This window comes from Macaca nemestrina, chromosome 6 (genome assembly GCF_043159975.1).
Source record: "Macaca nemestrina isolate mMacNem1 chromosome 6, mMacNem.hap1, whole genome shotgun sequence".
NCBI lineage: Eukaryota > Metazoa > Chordata > Mammalia > Primates > Cercopithecidae > Macaca > Macaca nemestrina.
The window spans coordinates 143,843,883-143,858,700 of NC_092130.1; the positions used below are offsets into that span (position 1 = coordinate 143,843,883).

Consider the following 14,818-nt stretch of genomic DNA (forward strand, 5'->3'; position numbering starts at 1 on the left):
TGCACTGTAACTTGTGTGCGTGACTCTCTTTTGAAGAGGGACAACATTGTCTTCCCCTCTTTATATCTAGCATAGTGTCTGACACACATAAGTGCTCAATGATTTTTATTTTAGCAAATCGTAGTCATTTCCATACATTATTTTTTACAGCAAACATTGCCGGATACATTTCCATACGTTTTTAAATAGAGGAGGAGGAAGTGGAGGGAAAAAAAGGAAAATAAATAAATAAGTTGATTGTGAGCAATCAACTCCAGAATCACACCAATACTTCTAGGTCTAATGGCCACACAGCAAAATCAGCCTCAGTTATCCCATTGTTTTCATATCTTAAGACCTAAAAATGGGAACACAGATTTGTGGGAATAGGTTAGGAGTTCTCAGTTTCCAAATTTTTCTGTGTGAGACTTTTATGCTAACTCTAGCACGGCTTATGTAAAATGTTCGTGATTTGGGGGTGGATCTAAACCACCTCAGATCTATAACCTCTGAGATAAGCGGGGCTGAGCTGCCAGAATGTCAGCTGTCACTTATCCCACCCAGAAACACAGGGGTAATTGTGGTTCTGATGCAGCCAGAAGTCCTCCTACCCTGTAACTCTTATCTGCTAAAATAAACCAACCTAGGAGCTAGCTATCCAATGCAGAGGGCAGAACCATTTTCCGTGCAGAACATACTTGGCCTAGCCAAGGGTGACAAGGTCCTGCCTTCAAAAACAGGCCAGTCGCAGAAAAGAGTGATGATGGGCGCAGGTGGAGGAGGACAGCAGACCACTGCCTGAGGCCTTCACATTTAAGCTACACAAAAATGCTTTTCCAGGTGAGCAGAGCTCTCGGGCTGCCCGCTTGTGACCCCAAATCCTGTCAGTCACGAGAACAGGGGTGAAGGAGGTGAAAACAGTGCGGAAAATAAGTCCTTAGGACAGTGAGTTCGGAAAATGCCGCCTTCAGTGTTCCAAGGTGCCCACGTGAACTGGGGAGGGCAGAGCAAAACCTCCTTATTTTCGGGTCTGTGCAGGGTCCCCGCTAGGAAGGGGCAGCCCTTGAGTTCCGTGTTGGTCGGTTATTAAGCGACTCCCCCGCGAAGCCCCGCCCAATGCCTGTGCGCTCAAACGAGGAGCGTCCGAGGAACGCGTAAGAGAAGTGAACTGAGGGGGCCGGGCGGCCGCTGAGGAGGGGAGCGCGCGGGAGCAGGGGGGAGGAGCGCGGAGGCGGGCGCGGCTGCCAGCTTAGAGGGCCCGGGCGGGGGCCTGAGAGCAGGGCTGGAGGGGCGGAGGACCGAGGAGGCCCGCCAGCGTTCCCGTCCGGCTCCGAGCAGGCGCCGTGGCAGCGCCCGCGCCTCCTGCCCGCCCTCCGCCGTCGCCAGGACGCAGGCCCGCGTCGGGGGCGGCAGTAGGGCCCGCCGCCGTCGGCCTGGCGTCTCCACCCCGCTCAGTCTGCCTTGCCGCGCCTTCCCGCGTCGGACCGGCCGGGCCCTGCCCCTGGCGGAGGTAACTGCCCGCGGATTCCTTACCCCGGGACCCTGGCCTCCTCTTACGCTCCCCGGACCCGGGCGTCCTTGGTATCCCCTCATCCACCCTTCTGTCGGGCAGGTCCGCGACCTCCCTCCCGGGCCGTCTCCAGCCGCATCCGGCCCTGGTACATCCCCACTACCCAGTCGGGGCCCCGTCCTCGCTCTGGGCCTACCCCAGCCTCCCGGCGTCGCTTGCTGACGGAGCGCGGGAGCCCCGAGGGGCCGGGGTCGCCTGGCCGGCGTGGGTGGTGCCAGGCTCGGGCCACACCTCGGCCCCGGACCCGAGCCCCCCAGCCTCTTGAGCAGGATCCGGAGGAATAGAATGTCAATTTTCCTCACTGTTAGCAATTTTAAGATTGACTAATGAGGCTGGGTGCTTTGGCTCACGCCTGTAATCCCAGCACTTTGGGAGGCCGAGGCGGGCGGATCACAAGGTCAGGACCATCCTGGCTAACACGGTGAAACCCCGTCTCTACTAAAAATACAAAAAATTAGCCGGGCGTGGTGGCGGGCGCCTGTAGTCCCATCTACTTGGGAGGCTGAGGCAGGAGAATGGCGTGAACCCAGGACGTGGAGCTTGCAGTGAGCCGAGATGGTGCCACTGCACTCCAGCCTGGGCTACAGAGCAAGACTCCGTCTCAGAAAAAAAAAAAAAAAAAAAAAAAAAAGAAGATTGACTAATGGATTTGGGGTATGTCAGTGCATAAAGTTCCCAGTCTTTTTTCACTCAATAATTTTAGCAGCACTGATACTATTGACTGGATTTGTTATTTCATTAGGAGCTGCAAATGATGCTTTTCTAATGCCGGTGTTCCTCTTGCATTTGGTTAACCCTTTTGAAAGAATTTATTTCATTTGTAATTGTATTTATTTATTTTTGAGCCGAAGTCTTCGCTATGTTGCCCACGCTGGAGTGCAGTGGCTCTCACAGGCACAATCACAGCTCACTGCAGCCGGGAACTCTCCTGTCCTCAAGCGATCTTCCCATCTCGGCCTTCGTGCTGGCTGATAGCTAGCATCTTGATAGATCTTTGTGTGCTGTCTCAGAGTAGTTTTTCTTTTAAAGCTATTTTATTAAAAAACAAACAAAAAAACCCCATCTATTTTGCCTGAGCACAGTGGATCACGCCTGTAATCCCAGCACTTTGGGAGGCTGAATCGGGTGCATCACCCATGGTCAGGGGTTCGAGACCAGCCTGGCCAACATGGTGAAACCCCGTTTCTACTAAAAATACAAAAAAATTAGCCTGGTGTGGTGCTGCATGCCTGTAATCCCAGCTACTCGGGAGGCTGAGGCAAGAGAATCGCTTGAACCAGGGAGGCGGACGTTGCAGTGAGCCGAGATTGCGCCACAGCACTCCAGCCTGGGAGATAAGAGCAAAACTCCAACTCAGAAATAAAATAAAGTATAAATCAAAACTTTATGAAAATTTTCAGTTAAGATCTTCAGTGGTCCATACGCAGTAGATTATGCCGGTTATCCCAGCACTTTGGGAGGCTAGAGTGGGTGGATCACTTGAGGTCAGGAGTTCGAAACCAACCTGGCCAACATGGTGAAACCCCATCTCTACTTTAAAAAAAAAAAAAAAAAAAAAAATTACAAAAATTAGCCAGGCGTGGCCGGGCGTGGTGGCTCACGCCTGTAATCCCAGCACTTTGGGAGGCCTAGACGGGTGAATCACGAGGTCAGGAAATCAAGACCATCCTGGCTAACACAGTGAAACCCCCTCTACTAAAAATACAAAAAATTAGTCGGGCGTAATGGCGAGCGCCTGTAGTCCCAGCTACTTGGGAAGCTGAGGAAGGAGAATGGCGTGAACCCGGGAGGCGGAGCTTGCAGTGAGCCGAGATAGTGCCACTGCACTCTAGCCTGGAGGACAGAGCGAAACTCCGTCTCAGACAAACAAACAAACGAACAAAAAAATTAGCCAAGGGCGGTGGCACACGCTTGTAGTCCCAGCTACTTGGGAGGCTAATGCAGGAGCATCACTTGAACCCGGGAGGTGGAGGTTGCAGTGAGCTGAGATGGCACCACTGCACTCCAGCTGGGGCAACAGAGTGAAACTCTCTCAAAACAAACAAACAAACAAACCAAAAAACAAAACAAAACAAAACAAAAACCAGTGAAGGATCATTTATGATTATTACTATTATTGTTTACAGAATCTTGGGACTGTTTAACTTAATTGGCCATTGATATCTTAACAAACATGGAGATAAGATTAGAAATTTTGACATCAACAAGTATTAAGCAGAAAAAACCATGGCCACGTGTCTCCTGGTTGGGAAAGGTAGGTTTTTCTTTATTCAAGTAGTACCAGTTTTATATATGTTGCATGTGTGTTTTGCCTGTAATATAGGAGTGTTCTATGATCTTAAGTAAATAAAACATCATCTACTGGAGGAGGATCTACAGGAGGATCACCTACCTGCACACTGAACAGGGTTTTGTGTGTGTTTTGTCTTTATAATAATGAGCAAGTTAGTTTTTCCAGAATGTTAAGTGGTTTGTTTAGAAGATTTTTACTTAAACTTTCTTATTCATATTATGTTTAAGTCAAGTTTAAGTTTGAGATGGCATCATATATCAAAATGGAAAATTTAATGTCCTGAGCTTTCCTTTACCAGAAGTTAGTGGAGTGTTTCCTCCTATTGTGGTTTTCATGATTGTGCTATGAAGTGTTCTTGGAACTAGGATGGAAGAAATGGGCCACAGTACGTTAGTAATCCAGGAATGCCATTCATAATATGTGGCATAGATTCCCCACTTAGGGAAAATAGGCAACCCTACTGTATTTGTAATGATCATTGAAATTAAGTGTTACATTTCCTCTGAGAAACTATACCACTAACTCCCCTAGAACAGGAATTCTTAAACTTTACAATGTATCAGAATTATCTGGAGAGGTGGTTAAAACACAGATTGCTGGGCCCCACTCCCAAAGTTTTCAGTTAATTAGGTCTGCTGTAGGGTTGGATATTTTGTATTTTGTATTTTGTTGTTGTTGTTGTTGTTGAGATGGAGTCTGGCTTTGCTGCCCAGGCTGGAGTGTAATGACACCTTCTCGCCTCACTGCAACTTCAGCCTCCCAGGTTCAAGTGATTGTCCTGCCTCAGCCTCCCAAGTAGCGGGATTACAGACGCGTGCCACCACGCTCAGCTAATTTTTGTATTTTTAGTAGAGATGGGATTTCACCATGTTGTTCAGGCTGGTCTTGAACTCCTCACTTCTGAGGTGTTGCTGATGCTGCTGGCTCAGTTATGCTTTGAAAATCACTGCCTTAGAATATATGAAAACAGTTAATTCAAAACAGCCTACTTTTTCTAGATATTAAAAGATGAGCAGAGTCATGGATTTATGAATTTCAGAAGCTATATCTATTTTAATCTAAGTAAATAATTTAAAAACTTGCTCATACTACTGTTTTTTTTTTTGAGGCAGAGTCTTGCTCTGTCACCCAGGCTGGAGTGCAGTGGCGCAGTCTTGGCTCACTACAAGCTCTGCCTCCCGGGTTCACACCATTCTCCTGCCTCAGCCTCCTGAGTAGCTGGGACTACAGGTGCCCACCACCACGCCCGGCTAATTTTTTGTATTTTTAGTGGAGATGGGGGTTTCACCACGTTAGCCAGGATGGTCTTGATCTCCTGACCTCATGATCCACCCGCCTCAGCCTCCCAAAGTGCTGGGATTACAGGCGTGAGCAACCACGCCCGGCCCATGCTGCTGTTAAAATTGATGAGAGTCAGGTGCAGTGGTATGCACCTGTGGTCCCAGCTACTCAGGAGGCTAAGGCGAGAGGATCGCTTGAGCCCAGGAGTTCTGGGCTGCAGCGTGCCATACCGATTAGGTGTCTGCGCTAAATTCCGTATCAATATGATGACCTCCCAGGATCAAGGGGCTGGGGTAACCACCAGGTTGCCTAAGAATGGTGAACTGGTCCAGATCAGAAATGGACAAGGTCAAAACTCTCCTGCTTATTAGTAGTGGGATAGTGCCTGTAAATATCTGCTGCACTCCAGGCTGGGCAACAACAACAAAAAAAGATTAAAAAATAGATAAACCAGTTTTGGCTAGCAGAATTAGAAGACACTCCTATAATTTTAAACTTCAAAGAAATTGAAATACAACTATTAGGTCACCTTACCTATTAATTCTAATGTGGTATCTTAAAACAGAATTCAAAATGTTCAGGTTACTATAGCGTATTAAGCTGAATGTTCATTTTATGATTTGTGGTCAAATGGATAATCTTTCTTAAATGTTGCTTTGGTTTCTGGATAATTTATTTAGGCAGTAAGTTGAATTAATTTTGGACACCTCTTGAGTCCTTCACATGTTTCTTCTCTTAGGAAAAAGAAGCTGTTTTTCTTTTGGATGATAAATTCATAAATGAAATTAATTTGCTATCAGGAAAGATAAAGAAGAAAATTCCTAGTCTGCAACCTTTCTTGAAGGATGTTATTGTCCTAACAACGTCCATTAATGGTTAAGTAGTACTGATATTTTCAAATGACTAAAACTGTATTTTTTAATAACTTAGGGTGATATTAAAGAAAATATTAGATTATAAGTATTGCATTTCATTTTTGGAAACAGATGCCTGGCTGGCTGGGGTACTAACTACAGGAGAGCTTTTCCTTTGGAACAAAGATCAAGATTGTTTGAAAACTATACTAATAACTGAAAAGCCTAAGGAAATGATCAAAGCTACAGTCGGTGGGAAATTTTTTTATTTGTTTAAATTCATTTAACTAGGAAAAATAGGAGAACATGATGAAACATTTTTCTGTTATTGTCTTGAAAATGTGGTTCTGTATATGTGCATATGTATATCTGTAGGAATATATATTTCCATGTATGTGTATATATATGTATGTATTTTTGGTCATGTTTATCTGTGATACTGAGATTCAACTTGAAGAAGAAAATTCTGGCATGCCTAATATTTCTGTGATAATAATAGGTTTCTAATATCACATAAGTACTTGATAAATGTTGCTATTTTTTGTACTTTTTTCTTTTTTAGAGACAGGATCTTGTTCTGTCACATAGGCTGAAGTATAGTGGCATGATCATAGCTGCAGCTTTGACCTCTTGGGCTCAAGCGATCCGTCTCCTTAAGCCTCCCAAAGTGCTGGGATTACAGGCATGAGCTGCTGTGCCTGGGTTGTATTTTTAATTTTTTGCTAGTGCCTTAGTTTTGACATCCTGAATGGTAACATTATTTCGTTTTTTATTGTAAGAATACATAAATTATGTACTTTGTTGGGGGGAATTTAGACCTCAGAGGTTTAATTACATTTTTTGTTATTTTTTTTAGCAAGCTCTTTGAGACCTTATTTGTATGTATCTGGAAATGGGAGAAGAATTCTGCTCATAACACCTGGATGCATATTTCTTTGGGAATATTTGGAATTAAAGAGTATCTTATCTTCTAAGAGCCTTTCATTGGTGGGTCGGTGGTCCCAGGTCATACCTGAAGAAGCAGTTCTCTTGCCTTCCATTGAAGATAAAGAAGCTGTAGTGAATGCTGTTTTTATAAAAAATGAGGTAAAATCAGTCTCAGACTCTTATCTGTGAAGCAGATTAGCAGAATGCATAATAGTATAACTGTATATCTTTAGTCACCATAAATTTTCATAGTAATTGTGCAATTCTTATATGGAAAAGATATTTTTATGTTTCTTGGGTCACATTTTTAAAAAGTGTTTATTAAAAGTAGTTTTAACTTAGAACTCCTTTTCTCTATCCTTGATTTAAAGATATAGCTTGTTATGCCAGGCGCGTTGGCTCACGCCTGTAATCCCAGCACTTTGGGAGGCGGAGGCGGGTGGATCACCTGAGGTCGAGAGTTCAAGACCAGCCTGACCAACATGGAGAAACCCCGTCTCTACTAAAAATACAAAATTAGCCAGGTGTGGTGAAACACGCCTGTAATCCCAGCTACTTGGGAGGCTGAGGCAGGAGAATCGCTTGAACCCAGGAGGCGGAGGTTGCGGTGAGCCGAGATCATGCCATTACACTCCAGCCTGGGCAACAAGAGTGAAACTCTGTCTCAAAAAAAAAAATATATATATATAGGCCGGGCGCGGTGGCTCAAGCCTGTAATCCCAGCACTTTGGGAGGCCGAGACGGGCGGATCACAAGGTCAGGAGATCGAGACCATCCTGGCTAACACGGTGAAACCCCGTCTCTACTAAAAATACAAAAAAACTAGCCGGGCGAGGTGGCGGGCGCCTGTAGTCCCAGCTACTCGGGAGGCTGAGGCAGGAGAATGGCGTAAACCCGGGAGGCGGAGCTTGCAGTGAGCTGAGATCCGGCCACTGCACTCCAGCCTGGGCGACAGAGCAAGACTCCGTCTCAAAAAAAAAAAAAAAAAAAAAAAAAAAAATATATATATATATATATATATATATATATGTATATATATATATTCTTGTTTGGTAATTTAACAAGCTAGAATTGATACTAAATATGCCATTTAATTGGGAAATAAAAGATTCATGACCTTGAAAAACCAAAACACATTTAAAATAGCTGCTTGGTATTCTTTGTATGTATGGACGAGCATTTTATTATCCAAACCACTATTGTTAGAAATTGCATTTTAAAGTTTTATTGTCCCCCCTCCCCATTCTCAGGGTGGTGCACTAATTTAAATAGTATAAAAGTATAAAAAGAGAAAAACATGTAAGAATAGTTTCAGTTATAGTCACAATAAATGTCAATATTTCCTTGAGAGCATAAACTACAACCTCATATTTGAGACCTGCCTCTGGCTCAGAAAAAAATTACTTAGTCTTTAGCTTAATGTTAAGAATAAAAAATATAAGCAAGATCTCAATATTTTTTACTAGTTTATGATGAGGAATATATATATATGTTTAGTATCTTGATTTATTTTCACATTAATTTTATACTAAAGTATCTTAAATTTGTCTACAGTTATTTGGAGACTGCTGCCTGTGTTCATTTACTTTTTATTCTGGGGAATGCCTGAAGTTAACATTTCTAGCAATTCGGTGGCATGAGAATGTATTTACATCCATAAGGTGAGGTAAATGTTTTTTTCTTATTTCCTTACTGATTTTTTTTTTCTTTTGAAGGCAGGGTCTTGCTCTGTCAACCAGACTGGGGAGGCAGTGGCACAATCATAGCTCAGCCTCCTGAGTACCTGTGACTATAGGTATATGCCACCATGCCTGGCTAATTTTTTTTTTTTTTAACGGACAAGGTCTTGCAATCCTGGACTCAAGCAATCATCTTGCCTTGGCCTCCCAAAGTGCTGGGATTACAGGCATGAGCCATCATACCCGGCCCCATGTTTTCTATCCCTTTTTAAACAATTATTATCTTTTGATCCATATACATGTAATAAAATTTGTAAATGTTATTGTGAGTTTTGATTTCTGAGGCTTTGCAAATCATTTCTTCCTCTCTTATTTCTAAATGTTTAATCCAGAAAGTTTATCTTGTTTTTGTCTTGTTTCTCTTCTTTGAGAACTTGTAAAAGATAAGACAAGCTATGGTTTTACTTGTCTAAGACTATAAAACTAACTATTTTGGAAAAGAATTCAATTGAAATTTAAAAGGGACATAACTATTTTGATTTGCTGTTATACTTTTAAATGCTTAAGTGTTATTTTATTTAAAAATAGTTTTATTCTGAAAAGCCTAATAGAAAATATGCTTTTTTTTTTTTTTTTGAGATGGAGTCTCGCTCTGTCACCCAGGCTGGAGTACAATGGTGTGATCTCGGCTCACTGTAACCTCTGCCTCTCGGGTTCAAGCGATTCTCCTGCCTCAGCCTCCCAAGTAGCTGGGACTAAGGTGCCCACCACTATGCCCAGCTAACTTTTTGTATTTTTATTAGAGATGGGGTTTCACCATATTGGCCAGGCTGGTCTCGAACTCCTGACCTACTTTTTAAATTCCTGTAAAAATGTTTGGTATTATGTTGAAATATGTTTATCCAAACTTTTAGTGGAAGCAGGTATAATATATTTGGGGATGCATATAAAAACATGGCTGTACTAACGGAACTCTGATATTCAATTTATTTAGCTAATCTGCAGCTGTTCTTTTGTGCACAGACTTCTGAAAGGTCTCTGATATAGTTTGGATGTTCATCCCCTCCAAATCTCGTGTTGAAAATAATCCTTAATGTTGCAATGTTGGAGGTGGGGCCTGGTGGGAGATGTTGGGGTCAAGGGGGCAGATCCCTCATGAATGACTTGGTGTTCTGCTTAACAGTAATGAGTTCTTGCGCTGAGTTCACGGGAGATCTGGTTGTTTAAAAGAGCCTGGAATCTCCTCCTTCTCTCCCGTACTCCCTCTCTTGGGAAAATGCTGCTCCCTCTTTCCTTTCTGCCATGGTTATAAGCTTCCTGAAGCCCTCACAAGAATCCGAGGAGATGCCTAAGCCATGTTTGCACAGTCTGGAGAACCGTGAGCCCAAGTAAACCCCTTTTCTTTCTTTCTTTCTTTTTTTTTTTTGATATGGAGTCTCATTCTGTCGCCCAGGTTGGAGTGCAGTGGCACGATCTTGGCTCACTGCAACCTCCGCTTACCAGGTTCAAGCAGTTCTCCTGCCTTAGCCTCCTGAATAGCTTGGATTACAGGTGCTCGCCACCATGCCCAACTAATTTTGTGTTTTTAGCAGAGACACAGTTTCACCATGTTGGCCAGGCTGGTCTCAGATTCCTGGCTTCAAGTGATCCACCTGTCTCCGCCACCCAAAGTGCTGGGATTACAGGCGTGAGCTACCGTGCCCAGCCAACCCCTTTTCTTTATAAATTACTCAGTCTCAGGCATTCCTTTACAGCAACACAATGGATTAACATAGTCTCTAAAATATTCCCTAAGTACATATGCACATGTAGGAATTTGGATGAATCCTTTAATTTTTGTAATGAACTATATATAAATTTAAAAGTTACTATACATTTTGTTTTCAATTATTTCATTTTTTTTAGATCATTGCCATACCATGTTCATTGGGCTCAACAAGACTGTCATCTCTGCAGTCTAATTCCTAAATGTGAATCAGTAAAGTCAAGAGGAGCTCTACTTTCTGCCTTTTCAAGAGATGGCCTTACCCTGGCAGTAACTCTTAATCAGAAAGACCCCAAGGTCAGTAAATATCTGTCTTAGAAAGTAATCTACAAAAGAAGGAGTTTATTCGAGTTTTGAGATTTTTCTTTTTCTACATACTCCTTTATATTCCTTTTTTTTTTTTTTTTTTTTTTTTTGAGACAGGGTCTCCGTCTGTTGCCTAGGCTGGAGTACAGTGGTGCGATCATGGCTTGCTGCAGCCTTGACCTCCCAGGCTGAAGTGATCCTCTCACCTTAGCCTTCCAAGTAGCTGGGGCCACAGGCTTATACCACCATGGCTGGCTAATTTTTGTATTTTTTTGGTAGAGATGAGGTTTTGCCATATTGCCCAGGCTGGTCTTGAATTCCTAAGCTCGAGCAATTCTCCCACCTCAGCCTCCCAAAGTGCTGGGATTACAGGTGTGAGCCATTGTGCCCAGCCTACTTTATATTCTTTAAGTTGGTGGTGTTTAATCCAACTTGACATTGTGGATTGGTAAAGTTCTTTAAATTAGATGCCGTAACTCTCAAAACTTGGCTCTCAGAAATGAAAAAAGAATAAGGGAAAAAGAGGAAAGAAGAGCACTGCGGTAACTAATGTTCTTAAGGTGGAACATAAAAGAGCAAAGGCTACCAGGGGTCAATATTGCCTTGCCAGTTGAGAAATTCTCCCTAGATAGTTTATTAATATAGTAATAGATCTCTATGTCGCCAGAATTATAAGTAATGGTTACAGTAAAATAATTTTAATAGTTTTCTTGTCTTTTTTTCCTTTTTAGGCAACTCAGGTATTATTTATAAACACACTGAATTTTGTTACTCTCTGTGGTAGCCTTAAAGGATGTAGTAACAAGAGTCGCGTGGTTCCAGCTGCACTTATTAGGTAACAACTCTTTTGTCTGTCTTTTTTTTCTTTTTTTCTTTTAAGAGATGGGTCTCTGTCAGGTGTGATAGCTCACTCCTTTAATTCTAGCACTTTGGGAAACCAAGGTGGGAGGATCACTTGAGCTCAGGGGTTTGAGACCAGCTTGGGCAACATAATGAGACCTTGCCTCTACTGAAAAATAGAAAGAAATTAGCTGAGCATGGTAGTGGACACCTGTAGTCCCAGCTACTTGGGAGGCTGAGATAGGGGGTATCACCTGAGCCTGGGTAATAGAGGCTGCAGTGAACTATGATCTCACCACTGCACTCCGGTCTGAGTCTGAGCAACAGAGCAAGATCCTGTCTCAAAGGAAAAAAAAAAAAAGACTGGGCACAGTGGCTCACGCCTGTAATCACAGCACTTTGGGAGGCCGAGGCTGGGTGTGGTGGCTCACACCTGTAATCACAACACTCTGGGAGGCCGAGGTGGGTGGATCACCTGAGGTCAGGAGTTCAAGACCAGCCTGGCCAAAATGGTGAAACCCCATCTCTACTAAAAAAAATATTAAAAAAAATTAGCCAGGTGTGGTGGCATGCACCTGTAGTCCCAGCTACTTGGGAGGCTGAGGCACGAGAATGGCTTGAACGACAGAGGGAGACTGTCTCAAGAAAAAAAAAAAAAAAGTGGTCTTACTTGTTGCCCAAGCTGGAGTGTAGTGGTGTGATCATAGCTCGCTGCAGCATTGAACTCCTGGGCTCAAGCAGTCCTTTCTTCCTCAGCCTTCTGAGTAGCTGGGACTACAGGTGTGTGTCACTGTATGTGGCTAACTTTTTAAAGTTTTTTGTAGAGACAGGGTCTTGCTATGTTGACCACGCTGGTCTTTAGCTCCTGGCCTTAAGTGATCCTCCCACCTTGGCCTCCTAAAGTGCTGGGATTACAGGCCTGAGCCATCATGCCCAGCCTAAAAGTTGCTTTATATAAGGAATGCCTTAAATACTTTAAGGAAGGGTCTGGTGGGGTAGTAGATAACATACTTTCTTTTCTCTTTCATTTATTTTTGTGTCTTCCTGGGAGAAATTTAATCATGAGTAAGTAGAGAAACGTTGGGATGAATTGGAGAGGATGAAATGAAAAAGGCTTGTTTGGAAAGACCATTATTTAGTCAGGGAGCCTGGGGGGTTTATAGTCTTTAAAAATTAAAACAATTAAAAAAGTATATTTAATGGGTACAGGTGCATATTTCTTTTCTTTTCTTTTTTTTTTAATTAATTAATTTATTAACTATTATGATTATACTTTAAGTTCTAGGGTACATGTGCATAACGTGCAGGTTTGTTACATATGTATACTTGTGCCATATTGGTGTGCTGCACCCATCAACTCGTCAGCACCCATCAACTCGTCATTTACATCAGGTATAACTCCCAATGCAATCCCTCCCCCCTCCTCTTTTTTTTTTTTTTGAGATGGAGTCTCGCTCTGTCACCCAGGCTGGAGTGCAGTGGCGCAATCTTGGCTCATTGCAAGCTCTGCCTCCTGGGTTCATGCCATTCTCCTGCCTCAGCCTCCCCAGTAGCTGGGACTAAAGGCTCCCGCCACCATGCCTAGATAATTTTTTTGTATTTTTTTAGTAGAGACAGGGTCTCACCGTTTTAGCCAGGGTGGTCTTGATCTCCTGACCTCGTGATCCACCTGCCTTGGCCTCCGAAAGTGCTGGGATTACAGGCGTGAGCCACCGCGCCAGGCCTCAGGTGCATATTTCTTACATACACATGTTGTGTAGTGGTGAAGTCTGGACTTTCAGTGTTAATAGTGAACATTGTACCCAATAGGTAATTTTTCAACCCTCACTCCCCTCCCGTCATTTGTAGTCTCCAGTACCTGTTATTCTACTCTGTATGTCCATGTGGACCCATTGTTTAGTCCCAACTTACAAGTTATAATATGTAGTATTTGATGCCGGTCGTGGTGGCTCACACCTGTAATCCCAACGCTTTGGGAGGCTGAGGTGGCTGGATCACGAGGTCAGGAGATCGAGACCATCCTGGCTAACACGATGAGACCCCATCTCTACTAAAAATCCTCTGTTGTTAGATGGTTTTGTTGATTCCCTATCTTTGCTATTGTGAATAGTAATGTGATAAATATATGAGTGCAAGTATCTTTTTGATATAATGATTTCTTTCCTTTGGTTATATACCCAGTAGTGGGATTACTGGATTGAATGGTAGTTCCTATTTTGGTTCTTTGAGAAATGTCTGTAGCATAATGATTGTACTAATTTACATTCCCACCAAACTTGTTTGTTCCCTTTTCTCATGTTCCCATGTTCCCTTTCCTCTGCATACTTGCAACATGTTGTTTTTTGACTTTTTAGTAATAGCCATTCTGACTGGTTATGTTATCTCATTGTGGTTTTAATTTGCATTTCTCTGATTTCTCTGATGATTAGTGATGTTGAGCATTTTTTCATATGTTTATTGGCTGGTTGTATGTCTTTTGAGAAATGTCTGTTCATGCTCTTTGCCCAGTTTTTAATGAGGTTTTTTTTTTTTTTTTTTTTTTTTGCTTGTCGAGTTGTCTTAGTTTTTCATAGATCCTAGATATTAGCCCTTTGTCAGATGCATAGTTTGCAAATATTTTCTCCCATTCTGTAGGTTGTCTTTTTACTTCAATTGTGTCTTTTGCTGTGCAGAAGTTTTTTTTTTTTTTTTTTTTTTTTTGAGACGGAGTCTCGCTCTGTCGCCCAGGCTGGAGTGCAGTGGCCGGATCTCAGCTCACTGCAAGCTCCGCCCCCCGGGTTTACGCCATTCTCCTGCCTCAGCCTCCCGAGTAGCTGGGACTACAGGCGCCCGCCACCTCGCCCGGCTAGTTTTTTGTATTTTCAGTAGAGACGGGGTTTCACCGTGTTAGCCAGGATGTTCTCGATCTCCTGACCTCGTGATCCACCCTACTCGGCCTCCCAAAGTGCTGGGATTACAGGCTTGAGCCACCGCGCCCGGCCTGTGCAGAAGTTTTTTAAGTTAGTTAATTCTCATTTGTCTATTTTTGTTGTATTTGCATGTGAGGATGCGGCCTTAAATTCTTTGCCTGGCCCAATGTCCAGAAGGGTTTTTCCTAGGTTTTCTAGGATTTTTATAGTTTCAGGCCTTATGTTTAGGTCTTTAATCCATCTTGAGTTAATTTTTGTATATGATGAGAGGTATGGGTCCAGTTTCATTCTTCTGCACATCTATCCAATTTTCCCAGCACTATTTTTATTGAATAGGGTGTCCTTTCCCCAGTGTATATTTTTATCGACTTTGCTGAAGATCAGTTGGTTGTAGGAATGTGACTTTGTTTCTGGG

The 14,818-nt window shown here is 43.0% G+C and overlaps 1 protein-coding gene across 10 annotated transcripts in view; it reads left to right on the forward strand.

The window, feature by feature from the left end:
• The first annotated feature begins 1,332 nt into the window (after positions 1-1,332).
• CPLANE1 (ciliogenesis and planar polarity effector complex subunit 1) overlaps positions 1,333-14,818 on the forward strand; it is a 162,316-nt gene continuing 148,830 nt past the window's right edge. For 7 of the 10 annotated variants that reach the window (XM_071099002.1, XM_071099006.1, XM_071099005.1 and 4 more), the window contains exons 1-8: positions 1,334-1,489; positions 3,676-3,803; positions 5,863-5,998; positions 6,110-6,229; positions 6,834-7,063; positions 8,459-8,565; positions 10,489-10,645; positions 11,386-11,489. In XM_071099002.1, coding sequence (XP_070955103.1) covers positions 3,723-3,803; positions 5,863-5,998; positions 6,110-6,229; positions 6,834-7,063; positions 8,459-8,565; positions 10,489-10,645; positions 11,386-11,489 — 935 coding nt within the window. In that variant the 5' untranslated portion in view covers positions 1,334-1,489; positions 3,676-3,722. Of the gene's footprint in view, positions 1,490-3,675; positions 3,804-5,862; positions 5,999-6,109; positions 6,230-6,833; positions 7,064-8,458; positions 8,566-9,759; positions 9,972-10,488; positions 10,646-11,385; positions 11,490-14,818 lie in introns of those variants that run through there. The other 3 variants (XM_071099011.1, XM_071099010.1, XM_071099009.1) reach the window with 2 other exon arrangements.